This window comes from Hippoglossus hippoglossus, chromosome 14, assembly GCF_009819705.1.
Source record: "Hippoglossus hippoglossus isolate fHipHip1 chromosome 14, fHipHip1.pri, whole genome shotgun sequence".
Lineage (NCBI taxonomy): Eukaryota > Metazoa > Chordata > Actinopteri > Pleuronectiformes > Pleuronectidae > Hippoglossus > Hippoglossus hippoglossus.
The window spans coordinates 11,037,722-11,058,164 of record NC_047164.1 but is presented as its reverse complement, the minus strand read 5'-3'; the positions used below and the strand labels follow the sequence as shown (position 1 = coordinate 11,058,164).

The window sequence follows — 20,443 nt, the reverse complement described above, 5'->3', positions numbered from 1 at the left end:
AGAGGAGGAAGTTAATGAATAAGATTTGTACTGTTTTATACAGGTAAACTGTGATGTTTCAGTAATTAAAAGGTCTTGAAAATGAATGATTATTAGTATAGTGTATTCTTTGAATGACTGTCTGTCGAGCTCACCCTTTGCTTACCTGAACATATTCCACCACAGATTTGCTTCTTCAGATTCTCCTATTCAGTTTTCCAGTGGAACATAACATCTACTGCCCTTTTATGCGAATTTAATAGTATTTGCTCAACAGTACTTGAGTGCAGAAGGTCAAGAAATCTGTTAGTAGCATTACTTCCTTCATCTCATAGGTGATTTCGACACATCACAGTACGAATGGCAGCCACATGTGTGAGTAATATGGCTTCACTCCATTTAGCTGCAGACTTAAACAGAACAGAGCATTAGTTGATGTTATTGCTATAAACGTGTGCTTTTCTAAGCGTCTCTTCAAACACAGAAGTCAGTAAAGCACAGTCAGCAGCAAAAATACTTTTCAGAAGGAGAAACACTAAACCAGGAACTTAGGAAGTGTTGATTTGAAGAAATGAGTTTGAGGCGGTATTGAATTTCCTACTTTGGTCCACTTTCAAGCACAGGAACATAGTGATGAATCTTACACTTGGTTATCACCGTAACTGACTGAATGGGAGAGGAAAACCAAGACAATATAGCTACGTTCACACTGCAGGCCTGAGAATCTGATTCGGGCCACTTGGGCCCACTTTGTGAACGGAGTCTATGCCTCCTGCAAAGTGGTACCACTGGGGCCAGGTTCAGATCTGACTGGTCAAGCTGCAAAGGTGACATGTAAATCAATCTCAGTCCCAATATGACAAACTGATTAAATCCTGTTGACCTCTGGATCCGAGCTGATGAAGCATAAGACTAACTCTTACCACTGTTTCCAAACATGCAGCTATTGACAACAGTTCTTGGAACAGTCGGCCGATGACTCTTAATCTTTGCTCTCTATCTCATTTGAATTGAATAAAAAAAAAAAACAAGCTCAGGTCAGCTATTCAATGACCAGACTTGGGCACGTGTCTGGCAGGTTAAATAGCAGCTGTGCCCCTGAGCACCTTTTGGACAAATGTTTAATCATTTCATAGACTTTGTACAGTACTTTACATAGTAAACTATAATTTTCTGTCTGAACCCGATCGAGCCAGAGAGAAAACAAACCAAGCACAACCCATCCCAACGGTGAGTCTGAGTGAGATGTTTTCACCGATTACAGCCTACGGGAATGAACTCGAATATCATTTCAAAATAAAAAAAGTGCCAATTCCCACCTCTGAAGAGACTCCATTCTTCCGATCATTTTTATCTGTACATGTATTAACCCATATTCATATAAGTTTGTGTGCTCCCCTTCCAACTCAGTTTTGGGGTTTTGGGAAAGGGTGGCCAGATTTTGTAGTGACGCCCCTGGTGTAAGGTTCCTGGTTTGGGTGAATAATCTGTAATTAAAATAAACGCGGGGACACTGGTCTGTGATGGTTTCCATCGATCTGCTCTGGAAACAGTCCGTCCACGGCCGCACCACGTGTTCTCCCGGACCGAGTCACGGTGGAAGGGGTTAAAGATCAGCTCAGCCGCGGATCCTCAGCTCTCGTCGCTCCGCGGGCAGCGCTGCTGGCTCGCTGCGATATTTCGGTGGATTCGCTGTGGATTGTGGGAGTCGAGGACACTGCCCAGGCTTGTTCCCGGACGAGCGGAGAGACATTTACCGCCGAGCCCTGTTTCTGTAAGTATACCACGGGTGGGGGGAGGTTGTCACACCGAGGTCGGCCGCTCCTCGTCGGTGGAGCCGCTCCGCGTTCACCGAACCGAACCGTGCCCGCTGCCATGTCGCGTTTCTTCGGCTTAAAGGCCGAGAGAGACCGAGGCTGCCGCCGCTGCTAGAGCCGACAAACAAGGAGGGGAGGAGGCGGAGCGGGAGCAGCCGCCTCGGCTCCGCTGTGCCGGGCGTGTTTCGAGCCGAAAGCCCCGCTGACCTCAACGGGAAAATGTCCTCATGTCGTCGGGCAGCTCGGTTTTACCCGTAGGTCGAGTCTCCGGGTGTGTGGTTCTAACACAGCCGCCGGTGCGAGGCGTCCGGCGGGTTGTTAACATGCGGAAATCGCTGCCCTATCAGCGGAAACAAATGTCCGGTGTGTCGGTGCGGCGGAGCCCACCTGCACCTGGCCGGGCAGGAGGAGAGGACAGCGGCTGCAGATGTTCCAGAGGACACGATGTGATTGTGTTAATATTAAACTGGCTCCGTTAGTGTTTGACGTTGTGTTGATGTGTGTGTATCTGGCCTGTGTCTGATTGACTGGGTCAGCAACACACCGCTAATTGATATCTGCAGCTGCTACAATACAAAAACATAATTTCAATGACATATGATTCATTTGGAACATCATATTTATTATTGTAGTTTAAACCCCAAAATTATAATCCTATGCATATTTTATTTAGATGAAGAACCATTTCTTCTCCATTCACGGAAAATGTCTTTAGCAAAATACCTGTGAGAAAGAAAGCTAGCTCTTATTTACATAGATTATAATATTAAAATGATATTATAATAATTATAATCCTTGTTTTGCTTGGATTACATGGAGCCTGCACTTTGGCCTCAGGGTCATCTCAACAAAACACACTAAAAACCTCATTCTGGTTTAATTATCCACCAACGTGCCAAATGAATCCCTGTTCTGAATACATTATTTTGAGTTTATTGAGTGTTTGGGATAGTTAATGACTTTCTTCTTTTGTGTGATTAGAATAATTTTGTTTCCATAATGCCTTGAGGGTTATTTCTATTAGTGCTGGGCAATAAAACGATATCTGTAATTATCACAATATCTTTTTCAGTTATTTTCTGTTTTCAAAAGTCCAATATACGTATCGGCATAATGCTCATACCTTGTGTAAGCACAGTGAGGAGGTGTAACACATAATTGAACACATCAGATTTGTAAAAATGTTTCACTGTTTATCAAGTGTCTGTCATTCTCTTTATATTTATTGTGATAACTGTTGATATCAGCTGACATAAAAACTTTTAACTTGATACATTTTTTGACCATAACACACAGCCATATGTTTGATACACATATTTTTTGTCTATCGTGCCTTGTGGCTTATTTCTATGAAGGCATTTATGGCTGTTACCAGAGGTTATACAGGCAATTTTCATTTATGAGTCGATAGAGAAATCTCTGACTATATAAAACCAGGAAGGACCCAGTTGCCGGAACATTGATTTACACTGATAGATATTAACCAGGGACTTCTAAGCCAAAGTGTGTATTAGAACATATTTAAATCTGTTAAAGTAATGTTTAAAAGTGACATTCATTCATCAAGGGATTTAGTTGTCATTAAGGGTATCAAAGTTGAGAACTAACCATATAAGTTTATGATTAATAAAGATAAAATGAACATAAATTAAGTTGTATATTTCCATATTCTGTATGCTGACAGTAATGATTTTATTAACAAGTGTAACATGGGTGTGGAGCTGGGTGTAAAACAGACTTATCAGTTTTTAGGTGTCAAAACGTCTCTAACCTTCAAAAACTAAAGATTGTTTTAAAATGTATTGTCATCTTACAGCTAGAAAAAAAAAGCAGATGTCATACTGTCAGGAATATAACCTATAAGTGTTTTCATTCATACATAATGAATGTAAAAACTAGTTAGTGGTTATGTTTTCAAGCGATTAAGTGATTTGCATCCAGTCACTGTGAGATGAGTGATCAGTAGGAAAACAACATCTCTCTGTTCCATTTCTCTGTTTAACTGTGTTGTGGGAGATAGTTTGTTTATTTTACTCTTTTGTTTTGATTCATCACTTCCTGTGGAGGAGAATCTCACTGAGGCAATTTTAATTTCAGCTTTTAAATTGTTTTATTTTTTTTCTCTATTCCTCCATAGTGAGTCAAGTGTTTGTTTCACCATAGGAAGAAAGTATTATTCCGATTAGTTAATGTTCCCTTGTTAATGTGTCCTTGCAGAGCCTGACACTGGTAGCCGTCTCAGCATCATGTCCAGCCGAGGAGGAAAGAAGAAGTCGACCAAGACGTCGCGGTCCAGTAAGGCAGGGGTCATATTCCCTGTGGGCCGCATGCTGCGTTACATAAAGAGAGGCCTGCCGAAATATCGCATAGGGGTGGGAGCGCCAGTCTACCTGGCTGCTGTACTGGAGTATCTTACTGGTGAGTTTTATCTTTGGAGAGGAGAGAATGGGGAGGTAATGTTAGAAATGTCTTCTAGCATTTTTTCTAAATCTTGGAATGGCAGCTACATTTACGTTTACAGTTACATTCATAAGGACCAACTGAACGTCAGTTTTTCATTATTAATCAGGTTCAAGTAAATGTTCGGAGACATGCTTTTCTAAACTACTCTTGCTCTTCATTAATTATTGATGAAGTCCTCTGATGATTTGTGTTTACTCTTGTAGCCGAGATCCTGGAGTTGGCAGGAAATGCAGCCAGAGACAACAAGAAGGGTCGCGTCACGCCACGACACATCCTGCTGGCCATCGCCAATGATGAGGAGCTCAACCAGGTCAGTTCTGTTCAGTTGATTTTAAAAACACCAGTGTTGTTTCCATTCCATCTGTCATTTACAGAAGAATATTTAGTACATTTTTTTTCCAGTGCATACAGCACATATTCAGGCTGATTTCCTACCAGTGCGCTAAGTGATTTCAAGTTGTCTGTTTTGTCGTTTTGTTTCAGTTGCTGAAAGGTGTGACCATTGCAGCAGGAGGAGTCCTGCCCAACATCCATCCAGAACTGCTGGCCAAGAAGAGAGGCGCAAAGGGCAAACTTGAGACTCCCGTTGCACCCCCTCCTGAGAAGAAACCCAAGACTGTCAAGAAATCAGCTGCTAAGAAACTGAGCGGGAAAAAGGGAGGAAGAAAAGCTAAGGTAGGGCTTCGTGTGAACAGACCGTTGGGCTGATAAACACAATTAGGTTACAGGTCAACTCAGGAAGTCGAAAAGTGTGTTGTGTTATATCTGAGATTAAGTATTTCATTGGCTTCTTATTCCATGAGTTAACATGACTTTCAAAGTCGTTGCAGTTCACACTACATGATTTGCAATCAGGACTCTTGCAACCGTTCACACTAGACGACTGACTGGGGACAGGGTCATACACACTAAACGATCTTTCACCAGGGGAAACCCCCGACTATAGTATGTTTGGTCCGCTCTTAGTAGTTGCTGAATCGTCTAGAATGTTTAGCATCCAAAGAGGCTACGTGTCAGCTAACCTCTCAAATCATGTCTTTGAAGAGTTCACACATCGATTGGCAACTGTCGATAGATTTCCTATTTGGCTTTGATCTGGGGCTGTTGTCTGCAAGTTTCAAATTTTTCACAAGAAACCATTAATTGGCTGATCCTAACCCCAGAGCTCTCCATGGAGAGGGGAACAAAAGAAGGACAATATTGATATAGAGAGAAATAAAGTCTCACTTGGTGTCCTCGTGTCGTCCGTGTCGTCATCAGAAGCCGGGCGAGGTGAGCAAGGCGGCGTCTGCAGACAGCACCACAGAGGGATCTCCAGGCGACAGCTTCACCGTGCTCTCCACCAAGAGCCTCTTCCTGGGACAAAAGGTCAGTTTTCTGTCAACTTAGATAAACGCTAGCTCCAAACAGGTTGATGCAGATTATATTTTAAACTACAGTTTAGTGTGTGTTGAATGACCTTTGTTTGGGGTGAAGCGAAGAAAATGAAGTAATGTCAGGCTAAAATAAGACTTTGTATATTTGCTGTTTTCTGATTTCTCTTTCAGTTGGTTAAAAACATGACAACATATTTAAGAAGTCAAAGGAAAAAGGCCACAGTTGTTTGCCTTTTCTGTCGTGCACATTTGTCTCTCGGTTTTGGAGAAAATTGTAAATCTCATTCTATATTAACAAATTATCTATGCATGGATGAATTTATTCTTCTTTAGTCTTTAAGAATCTGACAGAAAAGAAATAAAACAAGCGCTGTGAATACATCAAACGGTTTTATCTGACCTCTTAATACATCCACATGTTTTTATTCAGTCTATTGTCATCACTTCCTCTTCACAACTGATCCAGATTGATAAAAGAAAGAGATCAAAGATTACATGAAAATGTTTTCTCCATTAATCACCTGGTTTTTCTCAGAAATAAATGTTTAATGTAAAATACTTTTGAATAAATGTGCTTCCTAACTTCATAAGGGCTTTTAATGCTTCACTGCACTAACTGTAATAGTAGCAACCATGAGTTTTATTTTATTTTTTTTATCTGTGTGATAAAGATGTATAATTCATGCTCTGTCTGTGCTCAAACGCACAATCTTGCAAAAGCTTGTGGGTTGTGTAACACAACATGAGAATGAAGGATGATTTTGTGTGGAACAGGACAGGATAGAGAGATGGACTTTCAGGATCTTAATCTGTAGAAACTCTATTTATCTATCTCAATATTTCAGCTCAGGGTTGATTTCAACTTCTGCTGATCTAACTGCATACTTTGCTGTACCATGCATATATTGATTCTGATATTTTATTTATTAGTAATTAATGCAACCTGATGTAACAACACAAACATTTAACAGGTGGTTAATGAGGAACTGGTTCCTTCCTATTACTACAGATTACATTTTTTAAAGCAGAATGACAGTAATTCCTTGTTTCTGATTCTTGCAGTAAAACTGAAAGTAGCAGTGAAAAAAACCACAACACTGATTTGGTTGCCTTCCTTGATAATAAATACAGTATGTTAACTAGAAACAGTGGGAAACATCACATGATTTGAAATAGAACCTGCAGTAATTGAAAGTGAGCATAGACGTGAGCAGCAGCAGTGTTTGCCTGCTTTCATTATTCGACCTTATCATTAGAAAAATGATGATAATTAATCAAAAATGCAGTTCACCTCCCACTGATTAAGATAATAAACGCATGAATAGGAAGTATGTTTCTTTGCCTATTGTAGAATTAATTTATTTTAACTGCACTTTTCCTGCTCAAGCATTTCCCTTGGTGTATTATTCAGTTTCACGCTTTTCTGTCATCATTACATTCCTTGTCACGACATTTCTCTGGGATGATCTTGGTCTTTCTAATCAAGTCTTAACTGTAAATCCTTGTGGGCAAAAATATCTTGTACGACTAATGAACCTTTGTGCTAACAGGATGTTAAATTCTTAATATTTACAGGGATACCTTGACTTTTTAGTTTCTCTATATTTTCTCTTTGCCAAGTCTACAGACAGATGTTGAAAACTTACCATTCCTGTCTCTACCTCAGTAAAACAACCAGCCTCAAAACGGAAACTGTGGGTGGGAGCAGGTCATAAACAAACAAAAGAGTTTTCTTCATAGTTTCACATTGCAAAGTAATTTTACATCAAACTGTTGGAAACAACAGCTTTGCTCTGGCACCTCAGGACTTTTGGTACCAGGATTCTGAGCTTGTTAATTCAGAAAAAACAGGGCAGAGCTTCAGGCTACCAAATGCTGATAATTGGATTTCAACCAGATGGCTCATATTTTATAGCAGGATTAGTGAATGTGTAACAGTATATCCTTTTCATCACTCCTGTTGTACTCCAAAACACTAAAACTAAAAGCTGTAAAATAAATATGAACATGTACAAAAACCACACAGAGCCACTCCTGCAGTAGTACTATATAAAACATGTACAATAATTTGCACACATTAGTGCACACAAATATAAGGTATACTCACTCGTCTTAAGCTTTCAGATACGTTTGGTCCGGTTTTGTTATTCATCAAAAAGTCAAGGTGTCCCTTTTTTTTTTTTTTTTAATCTGCGGTGTGAATCTGGGTTTTAATGGCTTTGCTTCCTCCCCTCTTCCCTCTCGCTCTCCCTCCTCCCCGGCATGTCCCATCCTCACTCCACCCCTCGTGCCTCCCGCTCCGCAGCTCAACCTTATCCACAGCGAGGTCAGCAACTTGGCTGGCTTTGACGTGGAGGGGGTCATCAACCCCACCAATGCTGAGCTTGAACTTAAAGATGATCTAGGTGAGCTTCCCCCAAGTCCAAACCCCCAACCCCACACCCTCTCTGGCCCTAGAAGGGGTTCGATATTAAAAATCCTTGAATCTCCAAAACTTCACAACTGTGAAATCCTCCGAGAATTAATGAACAATTCCCAAAATAACATTTGAGGCTGGTTCACTGGCTAGAAGAAACACTCTCCTCCAGATTTCTTCATTCACACTGTGGACAACTCGGTTGTTGTAGTTCTCAGTTATGTCAGTGGAAGAGATACTGATGGAATCAACGATATGTCTGACTTTTCTCCAACTCATTAGGACTTTATGAATTTATTCTGACTATTTAAAAAGCAGTTAAAGGTCTGAATAAAATGCAGAAATCACAAAATCACTTGGGAAATAAATTAAACTCCAATAAAAAACAAAGCCATTCTCCAAACTTATTGTCTGTGCAGTGTTAGTTTGAAATAAAAACCCTTGTTAGTCAGCTCTGCAGGAAGTAAACGGACACGATGTCTGTGTTGTTCACAGTGTGAATCAAGACTTATCTTCGATCCCCTCTAACCTCAAGTAATTAACTCAGCTGTTTGGCTTAAAGTGAAGAGTCAAAAGACTGATTTCCTATATTCCCTTTTCCACATATCAATGGAAATCAAGTAAAATATAGAATAATGGGGATATTCAAGGGTTTTTATCAGAGCTCCTGTGAGCGGTGGTTCTGCTTGCTCTTCTGTGTGTTGATGTGTTGCGGTTCATTCCAGGTCGTCCTCCTTTCAGACGGCTGCCAGGCCTTTTGGAATTTTTAATAATCACTAATTTCAGAAACATTCTTGAACTGAAAAACGGCTCCAATTTACAGAAGAAAAACTGCTGCACGTTGCTGCCGCCTGGCTGTGAGGTTGTTCGCCTGGACTGTGACAACTTATGCTCAGTTTAATGAGCCAAGAAATCGGGACGACACAATTAGTCAGAAAACTGATTAAAACAATATTTACGTTCTTTATGTCCTCAGTTTAAAACTACAAAAATTTAATTTGAATATTTTTAAATACGCTCTTGAATCTAGATGCGTGTGTGTGTGTAAGTATGAACAACACATTTAGGCTAATTTATTCAGTTTTTGAAGTGAATCTGACTAAATGTGAATCCTGCTTCCTAGTTGTATAACGTGACCCACCGTGTCCACAGTGGCCTCCTTGTTTCCTGTCATATCCTCAGGAGAAGGAGCACGCTCACCTTTTGTGTCTTTTCTTCTTCCTTCTTTTTTTTCTTACTGTCTGTCCCATCGTTTTGCTCTGGATCACTCACTGTGTTTTTACCACTGTGTTGTTTGCCTGTTGTTTGTCGTCGTTGTTGTCTGTAGTTGCAAGTTGTCCAAGCCGACATTTCCATCGTGGATAGCGACGCTGTCGTTCACCCGACCAACTCCTCCATCTATACAGGTGGTGAAGTAGGTAAAGGAACTATTGACACCACCGAGACCATGACTGCCTGTCTGCTGTCTCCCTCTCCCTCTCCCCCCTCCCTCTCTCTCTCTCTCTTTGTCTTTCTCTTTCTCTTTCTCTTTCTTTTTCTCTTTCTTTCTTTCTTTCTTTCTGCATTTTCCAGATAGTCTTCATCTCAGTCTCTGGACAAACAGCAGCAGCACAGTTTTTATTCTGCATTGTAGGAGGTTATTTATCCTGAGCTCTGCTCTGAAGACTACCTTTTAATCCACAACCCAGTGCCCTTATGCTCCTACTGAAAATGCTTCACTGATGTAATTATGTGATTTGCTGAAACATTGACTGAAAGAATTATTCTGTATCACGAGTGAAAATGAACTTGCAGATCTTTGAAGCGTGCCCCGGCAGGCAATGTTTTATTTATGCAACGAGGTGCCTCTGGGAAACTCAATTTTCAACCATTTGAAAGTCTGCAGCCAAATAGCTCTGCTGTGTTTTCTATGAACCTGACATGCACAAGAAAAAACTAAATGTGATCATTGTGAAAAGGATCATTTTAATAATCTAGCTTACAACATTAAAAAAGGCTATTGAATGGTGGACGGCTGAAAACTGTTTTCTCAGATGGCTGAATTTCCAATATTTTTATGGACAGAAAATTAAGCATTATCAAAACAATTCCTGCTTATAACTGGGGTCTAATTTTTGAAGCAGACATCTGCATTATTTGTGGTTTTGGTCTGATCCATAGACTGTATATAAAGATGGATGACATGTCTGCACTTCCTCGTGTTATACAAAAATGTAGCCAAAATATACGTGTGATGCCATCTTGCACTTTTGACATTGTTTGGAGCCAAAGTTTGCTAACTAGTGATCGTGGTCTGTAGCCACGGTATCTAGGTTCTACTGTTACACATGCACGATCAGTCTCCGCTGTCAATCATATCTTTTTTTTATAGCATCAAATAACTAATCACAAATCAAACTTACCAGAACTTACCATGTCCCATCCACTTGCATGGAGGAGGTGGGTTTTATGACCTGTCATGTCATCCATCTTTATAATTAGTCTGTGGTCCGATCACCCAATTACTCTAATCCAGTAATCCTGCTTCGTGAGACCGGCCGTCATGCATTAGCTTTTACACAATTCTTACAACTTTCCCAAATGTATTAACCAGACTGCAGCACATTTCACGTCATACAAACATAAACCACATCTCCAGCCCGTAAAAGGTCTATGAGCAGAGATAAAGCCCTGAAACATGGGTGGCCCATGTGTTGCTGTTGTACTCTACCCAGTGACAATACACTGGTGCCTCAGCTTAAAAAACGAATGCCCCTAAAGAAAATATGTTATCGTTAAATCATTAATGATCATTAAATATCGTAATCATTAAATATCCAGCACTGTTTGTCAAATAGAAGAGGCAGAAGGAGAAATAGAATCTACGCAGAGCAGTTGCTGATTGCTTCATGTAATCCATACGACTAGCTGTTTATTTCTGTCATCCTAACCCTGAGCTGCTGCTTGTTGTGCCTTTTACCCACTTAACTGAAATGTGGACAATCTGGGACTCACTTTATTTCCTGTGACCTCCGTCCCCTTGACTGTGCTGCTAGTCCAGCTGCTTAGAAACTCCAGAAAGTGTTTGATCCCGAGATCACATCCAAACTCCTGAGGGGTGATCACTGGTCATTCAAATTAACAGATTAATGAAGATTTGCCCATCAAACCATTAATAACTATAGAATGAGCTGTTGAACTTCTGCTTGCTCGTAGAGCTTTAACCTCTAACTTTTCTTTAAAAGGCTGACATTAACTTTATCATGTTTTTCTCCCCTGCCTGTTTTTTTAATAATATGTCAGCCAGAGCATTCATTCCTCTGGCTCTGGTGGACTTGAATCACCTCTCTCCTCTTTAGTTTCCTTTGTGGCTTCTCTCTTTAGCTCTGAGTAAATTTCGAATAGAGTTACTGACTCACGTGGAACAACTTCTATCAAAATAAGGAGGAAAGAAACGGCCGAATTAGCTTCCCCAGGGGGCTCGTAACATCATTCACCTAAATTGATTCCTGGACTGATATACTTGAAATGTGTGAGCAACCAAGGTGAACAGAGGTTTTATATTCTCATCGATACCAAGATCTGCACCATCCTCTCCCCTTTACTCTATATTCTCTAGTTTGAGACTGAAAGAAAATACCCTGAGTCCACTGTTAACAAGCTGGTATGTGAGGACATAGGGAAGTAATTAGAGATTGTTGCTTTAATACATTCATTTAACTAACTCACAATGAGTCATTTGGAAAATAGCAGCACTTTATGAGATGTTTCCTGAGTCTCTCAAATACAAGAACAGAATCTCAACGTGTTGCACGAGAGGTGTTGAGCTCAGAGACTGAGAGAGAGGCCAGATGAGATGATTGACAGCATTGTTGTCTGCCTGACTACCTGTCTGTCTGTCTGTCTCCATGTCTGCTTTCTTGCCTGTCTGTCTGTGTGCATGACATCACCTCTGCAGTTTCCCTGCTGTGCATCTGTCTGTCTGTCAGTGATACATGAGGATGTTTTCACCTCAGTCCTGTCTCCCCTCACAGGCTGTGCTCTGGAGAAGAAGGGAGGGAAAGAGTTCACTGATGCTGTGCAGGAGCTGAAGAAGAAAAATGGCAATCTGGAGGTGGCTGGGGGTAAGTGCACAAAGCAGACAAAATCAGCAAAGAGGGTGGCAAAAAGCATTTTTGACAAACGTTTCTTGAAGTTCTGGTTTGGAATCTGGTTATAAATCTACCTTTATTTCGGTATGGCTCTGCTATCATGACCTTTAGGGCTGCAACATACAATTGTCCATAATATACAAATGTTACTGTCATATATAAAATAAAGCATCAAACCCTAACGTTTGAGAAGCTGAAACCTGCAATTATTTGGCATTTTTTGCCTGGCATATCACTGAAAAAATTTGTCAATCATCAAAATACCAATTGATTGTTAATCGTTGCAGGGCTTAATTTATACATTATAAAATTCAAGCAGATTATATCCTTATGTTACCAGCCCATATTGAACAGGTACCTACTGTTGGTTATGTAGGTTTGGCTTTAGCTAAAGCAACAATAGGCCTGATTTTGACAAATTATGTTCTAAATTTAAACTCACAATGATGTGACATGCTCGGTATTTGTATGACAGACGATGAACAGGTTTGTGAGACTTTAAGTTTCAGGGTGTGGGTGACAACTACCTGCTGTTAGAACATATTTAGATTTGTTCCAGTATGTTTTTGTTTTTTTTAGACGCCATCGATAATTTGAAACTTTGTTTTATAACAAGAGTAGAAGCTTGGCCTATTTGTTTCTGCTTGTCTTTCTAAACTTTCGTATCCACTTGAGGAAAATATACCACGTTCAGAAGCTTTTTTTCTATTTCACAATCTGCCTCAGCAGTCGGCAACACTGACTTTCCTCCAATGTCACCACTGAAGGGGCTGGAGAGTCCATATTGATTCACTCAGGCACCACACCCAGCTCCTCTGACAGTGATGTCAGTAACCCTCTATACATACACACACACACACACACACACACACACACACACACACACACACACACACACACACACACACACACACCAACTGCTTGAACATACAGCAAATCCAGCACATTAAGCAATCAACCATTTGGTTGTGGACACAAAGATTTCACACACTTATTCATTATTGTTCCGAAGCCTAAAGCTTTATCTTGCATCTTGTGCAAAGTAGCTCAGAGCACAATGCAAATGTCTTTGTTTCAGAGCGACACAGTTCAGAACTTCCTGTTCAGTGTCCAAGTTATTTAAATAGCAAATGCAGTGGTGTCATCTGAGAACCCATGGACATGTTGGTCTAAAAATTTGGTGTGGTCAGGTGCATTCTGGGAGCACTGCTATTTTTAAATAAAAAGTAGTCTCTCTATTTGACCAGAGAAATTGAATGAACCATTTCACTTCATTAATATCGTTGCCATTGTAATAACATTATGTTATTACTACCAGCAAAATTAGTTTCCTTGACTTCAAACATTATATCGTTGGAGGCAAAGACGAGCGATCATGTGAGCAGCTTCCGCTTATTTTCTTCTTCTACTGTTTAATGCTGTCTCAACTTCTTTGGCTATTGGTCCGAAAGTCTGGTAGTTTTCTCACTGCAAACAATTCGAACCATGCCTCAGTCTGATCTAGAATGAGACCACCTCTTTAAATTGCACAAAATGTTGGTCCTTTGATCTGGACCGGGGTCTAAGGCCCCTCTCACACCTGTTATATTGGTTTGAAATAAACTGAAAAGTCAGAAGTTTGGGACCAAACAAGGAAGGTGTGAAAGCGCCCTGAGAGACTAAGCACCACCCCTCTGAACCATGTGCCTGGCAGTGCTGCACAGTGGATTTGGACCATCTGCTCAGATCATTAAAAATCAAACCCTAAATGTTGCTGAACTTTATCTTTGACCTTCTGCCGGACCGAGAACTGCTTCTTATATGCCAGAAACTAAATTTAGTAAAGAAGTCAATGCTTGGATATTTCTGTCATGAAACTGATCAAAGATATTTAGTACTGGTCTGTAATCTTCTCTGTGACCTGAGTGTAAATTTACAGACATTAGTCTTCAGAGAGCCATATTGTTTGAGCCCAGATTATTTTATGCTCCAGCCCATTTGTCTCCACTTGTTCTCTTCATCCTTCTCTTACTCTTTCTCCATCTGCCTCTGTCATTATTCATCACACACTCTCGCGTTTTCAAACACTCCCCACCTTCACTGCTGCCCTCTCTCACATCCAGCCAAGTTAGCTCAGCGTCCTAATCCCAGTCTCTGCGTGCAGCTCATAAATAGATTACCAGGGGACTGAACACCGAGCCAGCAGAGCCTGCAGAGCCTGCCTGTGATTTCTGGGGAACTGGATCAGCCAAACGGTCACTGTGACCATGCAGCCGTGAAAAAAAAAAAGTTCTTCAAGATGTAAAGTATTTATGCATCTGGATTTTTGTGCGCAAACTTCTCAGTTTCAAAGCCAGACAGGTACCAGAGTTATTCATGCAGAAGCAGAATTTAAGATGTGATCTGCTGTCTCTGTACTACCAGCTTGTGGTGTATTGACTTCTTGTTTTATTTGTGGTTAAAATGATAAAGATTAAATCTCTGTCAGATTTTCTTCTCATTAGGCAGCAAATGGTCACATAACAATGAATGATGCAACACAGTTGAAGCTATACGCCAATTGTTTCCTTCATTTGAGACTCAGTGATCCCTGATCAGTGGTGGGAAATTAGCCAAAAGTAAGTTTGACATGAAATCTCTGTGCAGATTTACTCTGCAAATTGAGTTGGAAAATAAACAGAACTTTACAGTACAGATTTTTTTTTTTATTCAGAAAAGTTATTTCTCAGCTGTATTTGCTGAACACAGTTAATTTTGGTGTGGATCCAGGAACTTCTTCTTTATCACATTTTGTGACGGGGTGTTTGCAATTTGCTGCAAAGCCAAATAAAAATGTAGTGAATTTAAATGTAGTTTAATAAGGGGACTGTTGGGCCTTGGAGGAAGTATGTGCTCTACTGGGATCTATTTTAGTATTCTTTATTTTTCTTGAATTAATCTTACTAACAATATTATAGTTTTCCATCTCCCTGTCAGGTACAACCACAACACTGTTGAGAGACGTACAGTAATAATGTTTTGTTGCTGCTGCAAGGTTTAGTTTTTGTATGGGGAAATGGTGTCTTCTTTCTTTTGAAAAAGTTGGTCATATTCATAAGCTTCTACATCCAAGAGGCTTAATTGACAGAAAAGAGCCGTTTAAACTTCATCAACAGAAAGGTTTGATTGACAGGTGATCTCCAGAGGGGCCGTACCCAACCGTTCCACCGACCCAAACCATAAAACAACGTTGAACTTTGCAAACGCTCCTCTAAACCGTAATCATTATCATCATCATCATCATCCTCCTCATCACAGACCTTTCCTCCCCCCTGGCTCTCGCCCTGCTGTGTGAAGTCTCTCCATGCTCTCTGTGTTCCATCTGGAAACCAGCTCGTCCTCTGATTTGACTCCAGTCCAGTGCTGCGTTCACTGTGGACTAATAAACTCTGTCTGGAGACTTTTCTCACTTCACAGCGCCAGGGGGCTTTGGCTGAATTACTCTGTCTACAGTCGCCAGTTTGATGAAGGACTACACTAAAATGTTTCAACTCCAGAAAACAGACTGTTCTCGTCTTCTCTTTCTTTTGTCCTCTCCTTGTCTTCACTGTTCCTCCTTTTCTTCTCTCCTCTCATCCTGTCTGGAGAAGAGATTTCTGCAGCCCACCTCGCTGTAATACCTCGGTCAAACCATTTTAAGCTTGAGGAGATTTTCTGCATACATTTTCCACAGAGCAGCATCCCAGGGCTTCAAACTCAACTTTTAGGCTTTCAGTTGTGACACAACTCGTTACTGTTGCTGATTTTTACAGTAAATGATGGTCGGACACGTGGAAATCCAGCAGCAGGCCAGGTCGGACAACAATTTTGTTAAATGTGATGCTGTTGCATCAGAAACAAGTCGTAAAAATGTATATTTAAGATACTGATTTCACAAACTGTGTAGTTTGCAGGTGAATTCCACAAATGATGCCACATTTCTCCTGTTTTCTGCCTTTTTTTGGTCTAATAGATGAATCTCATCCAGTTTCTTCTCTTTTATATAGTGATGTTGTACAATATATAAAATATAACTTACTGACCGTGGACATTTGATGACTAATGTATTTTAAGACTGATGGGATTCATAGATTAATCATTTTATATCGTATCATAGATTCAATCATTCCATTTACCTAAAATTTCAGGTTTTTGCCAAAAATGTGACTCGCTTATTATTAATAATGAGGATGTGCTGCTTTTCATACATTATATCATTGCAATGTGAATTTCTTTTGCTTCTGGACATTTTCTCAAACAAGTCTGGAGATGTCACCTTGGATTCTGGGAAATTGCGATGTGACGTTGTTCACTGTTTCTTGATGTTTTATAGACTAAATAATAATTGATAAATCAAAAAGGAAAAGTAATAGATCACAAACCAAATTAGTTTCATAACAAACACTAAACATGTTCTTATTTTCAAACATGCAATTTTACATGCGTTGCTGTTATGTCGAAATATTTGCACTCACATTTTTGACTCCTCTTTCTCTGCATGGTGTCTGTCTTCCCTTCTCAGCTCTCTAACTGTTCTCCAACCTCTCTTCTCTCCGTCCCTCAGCTGTGTTGTCCGGCGGCTTTGGCCTTCCTGCGAAGTATGTCATTCACTGCAACAGTCCAGGCTGGGGCTCCGACAAGTGTGAGGAGTTGCTGGAGAAGACGGTGAAGAACTGCCTGGCTCTGGCCGACGAGAAGAAACTCAAGTCTGTGGCCTTCCCCTCCATCGGTAGTGGAAGGTAGGAAAACAAAAGATGAGCACAGATAAAAGCTCACCTGACATGTAATGAACCATGTAGTTGTCAAGTATAAAAAAAATGTAATAACTGACAATAAGCTGTTTCTTCATAAACAACCAGCCTGTTACACATTCTGCAAATCACTAGTTGATGCCGATCTTTCTTAGTCTAAACCTGGAAGTGGTTTTCTCAGGATGAATTGAAATCATTTCGGTGATCATGACTTTTCATTTAGCGCCATCATCAGGTCAAAATTCATTTTTGTCCAATACTTTGGTTTATGATCACACATCAGCCTCAGCTGTATTTTGCATTTATAAGCAAATGTTACATAGCAAATATCATAAACAGAGATTGTGAACATGGTAAGATGATAATCCTTAACATTTAATAATAATTATAAAACATTTCAGTTATAGAATATTTTTTATTATAGTAAATGTACATATATACATTCTACAATTCCCCTCTCACCAAATTGATTGTGCACATGGGTTGTCGTACAAGTGCACACATTATCCCGCTAAATCTGTTTTTATAGATTCCACCTTTTGCTTGGGAAATGGCGTTTATCTCTTCCTGTGAAGTACGCAGGTTAAACAGGTGCTTTATAAGCAGGTTTAACAGGCCCTATTAAAGGAGGCCAGCGGTCGTACCAATTCAAACTATTATGTCAAAGTCACATTCCAGTCAATAACAGTGACAAGTTAAAACTGCAGCTCCCTAAGTGTGTTTGTACTTCTCTGTCAGGAATGGTTTCCCTAAGCAGACGGCAGCCCAGCTTATCCTTAAGGCCATATCCAGCTACTTCGTGTCCACCATGTCTTCCACCATCAAGACCGTCTACTTTGTGCTGTTTGACAGTGAGAGCATCGGGATCTACGTGCAGGAAATGGCCAAACTGGAGACGAGCTAAAAGAATCTGGAGCGTCCTCCTCCTCGATTCCCCCCCCCACTCTGTTTTTTCCTGCGAGGAAATAGGAAGGTGTTTACTAGTAATATGTTTAATATGAAGAGAAGAAGAAAAAGAAGAATCTTTCTAAAGGCCGGGAACTTGATTTTGCATTATGTGCGTATTTTTCCTATTTTGTTCTAAATTTCTTATTTACTTGTCACCACTGGCATTTAAATGTAAAAGTGCACTGTTCATTCTCCAGCCTTTTATTACTAACAGTGGCACACGAATCAGATTCAACAAGTGAGAAAGCTCACTGTAAGATTTCATTTTCATTATAAAAAAAAAATATGCTATGAGGTAGCTACACCTCAATTACACGGCTTCCAGAGAAGTCAGATGAATACGGGTTAATGCATGTGATGGCAGTAAAGATAATAACGACAGCTATTCTCGTTCTCTCGAGTTCAAAAACACACAACACTTAATTACGTGTATTTTCTGGTGTCAATTCTGCGTTTTGGAACATCTCTGTTATTGGTGCTGTATACTGGAAAAAGTCAAGCCTAAAGAAAAGTTCAGTTTGTTCTACTTTGGTCTTCAGGAGACTCGTATAAACAGAATTATAGAAAGAGTTTTTGTTTTTGTGTTGTGTGTCACATATTCCTCTTTTTGCCTTTTTGTTTCCACAGGCAAAACATGTTTTCTCAGTGTGCTGCAGAGACCTTGACTTTCCAAAAAAAAAATCATAATTGAAATAAAAATAAAATAAACTAATTGCAATGTAAATACTCATATATTATATACTCCTGGTACCAGTGCAATCAATATACTGTAAACTGAAAACTAGTTTGTTTTCATTTACAGTAAAAATCTATGATATCAAATAAGAGAATGGAGGTTTTTGCAGGGCACTTGGTTTATATTGTGTGTTCTTATGTGTTTATATAGATGGAGTATTTGTGAACTGTTATAGCAAATTATTGGACTGTAACATAGATTTTTATTTTCTATTTTAATTTGCACACAGATTCTAAAAGGCACAGGTGATTTGAAGAAAAAAAAATGTAAGAGATTGTTTTTGTTGTGTGTTTTGTCTTTGTTAAGCCATAAAACTAATGTTCTCATTTTAATGCAAGTCCAGAGGCTCACTCATCTGTTGGCTTCGGTTTCATTCTCTTTAACTCAACCCGCCACTAGGTGGCACCCTGTAATCAAGAATTGGATTTTTTTTCACCTCAGCCATTTTCTGTGCAGCAGCAGGCCTCTTCACTCAGACTCTGGTCGATTTGAGTTGGATTTGAATTGAGAATGACGGACGTGTACAAGGAATCAGACTGATCTGCTGCATTTGGACTTTTCAACGTTCTAACTTTCTTATGAAAAAAACAAAACAAAATGTAAAATGCTTTCTAAAGAATTGATTCTACAAAAGGTCTGTACACACTCCGGTAATAAAATACCTTTAAAAACATTGTTTTTGTTCCTTGTGAGTTTATGAGATCATGTATTGTTCCATGCAGACCCTCAGGATGCTGCCAGGAACTGTGAGCCTCGAAATGCGTGTGTGAGAGTAAAGATTAACTTTAAGAAATGTCTTCGTCTCTCAGAGAATACGTGTGTATGCAAATGTGTGTGTGTGTGTGCAATGCAAGGAGAAATCCATCTCCACCGTTTTAGCACAATTTGAGGCCTTTTCAGAAGAAATGGTGGAGGGATGTCATGCTACATTTATTTGATTTGACTGAAAGCCACAGTCAAAGCCTCAGGATCGTGACTCAGCCTCCAGCTCTAGACGTGTGTTTTTTCTTTGCTGCAGCTACGAGGCCCAAAGGGTCTCACAACGAGAAAACAAAGACTTTCTGAAGAGAAATCTATTCTGTTATATTCGTTTGGCTTTAGGACTGATTTAAGTTGAGAAAGGCTTAATGGATCTTAATGTGACATTTAAACTATTAGTTTGGGAGGACTGTGTTATTTTCAACAGCACATAGTTGCATCAAAAGCAATCAAACTCCAGACGTCTCTTAATTAAACCAGAAAAACAAAAACAACATCTCAGAACAAGATTGCGTCCAATGCTCACTCGGCTTTTAGCTCCGTTTTAGTCTCCACCAGCTCCTGAGAGAAATGTCTGGCTCTTAAGCTGCTAAATCCTTCACTGTGTTCACGAGTGCGTCACTAACTTTGTCTATCAAGAATAAACAGTGCCCTGTTTGGGTTAAATCTACACTGATAAAAGAGGTGAGTTAATTGAAACAGGTTTCAGGCCTTTAAATCAAAACTATGAATCAAGAGATGTTGTTTATTAAGCTCTGAAATGAAGTTCGTATATCTGCCTTATTAAAGAAGTCAAGTTATTCAAGTTGCCTTTATGGGGGAAGTTTCCTTTGGTGAGTAATTTTCTTCTCAGTCTTACGGTGACAGATCAGCAAAACATTAGTTGTTTTTGCAGACATTCACCAATGACGTGTGAATTCTCAGAAAACTGCTATTGATACGTAAACTGCATCAAAAATGTGGAGGAACGAACCTTCATGAAAGCATCATATTGTTGCAGTTCTTTGACGACAAATACAGACTGATGACTATCAGCCTTTAAAGGCCCAATCTGTGTTTTTTTAGACCATA

General features: G+C 39.9%; 1 protein-coding gene across 7 annotated transcripts; it reads left to right on the top strand.

Annotated features, from left to right (window-relative positions):
- Positions 1-1,467: 1,467 nt before the first annotated feature.
- LOC117774237 (core histone macro-H2A.1) lies at positions 1,468-19,286 on the top strand. Of its 7 annotated transcripts, XR_004616041.1 has the most exons (10): positions 1,468-1,753; positions 4,014-4,214; positions 4,463-4,569; positions 4,743-4,934; positions 5,520-5,627; positions 7,941-8,040; positions 9,379-9,469; positions 12,065-12,154; positions 16,743-16,917; positions 17,668-19,286. XR_004616041.1 is itself a non-coding variant. In XM_034606481.1 (9 exons), exons 2-9 carry the CDS (start codon positions 4,043-4,045, stop codon positions 17,831-17,833), a joined length of 1,107 nt encoding a protein of 368 aa, XP_034462372.1. In that variant the 5' UTR covers positions 1,470-1,753; positions 4,014-4,042; the 3' UTR covers positions 17,834-19,286. The 7 variants fall into 7 exon arrangements, 5 of the variants coding, with proteins under 5 accessions (XP_034462375.1, XP_034462372.1, XP_034462374.1 ...); XR_004616040.1 differs by lacking the exon at positions 7,941-8,040 and having other exon boundaries at positions 1,470-1,753; positions 9,379-9,465; XM_034606481.1 differs by lacking the exon at positions 9,379-9,469 and having other exon boundaries at positions 1,470-1,753; positions 5,523-5,627.
- Positions 19,287-20,443: the final 1,157 nt, after the last annotated feature.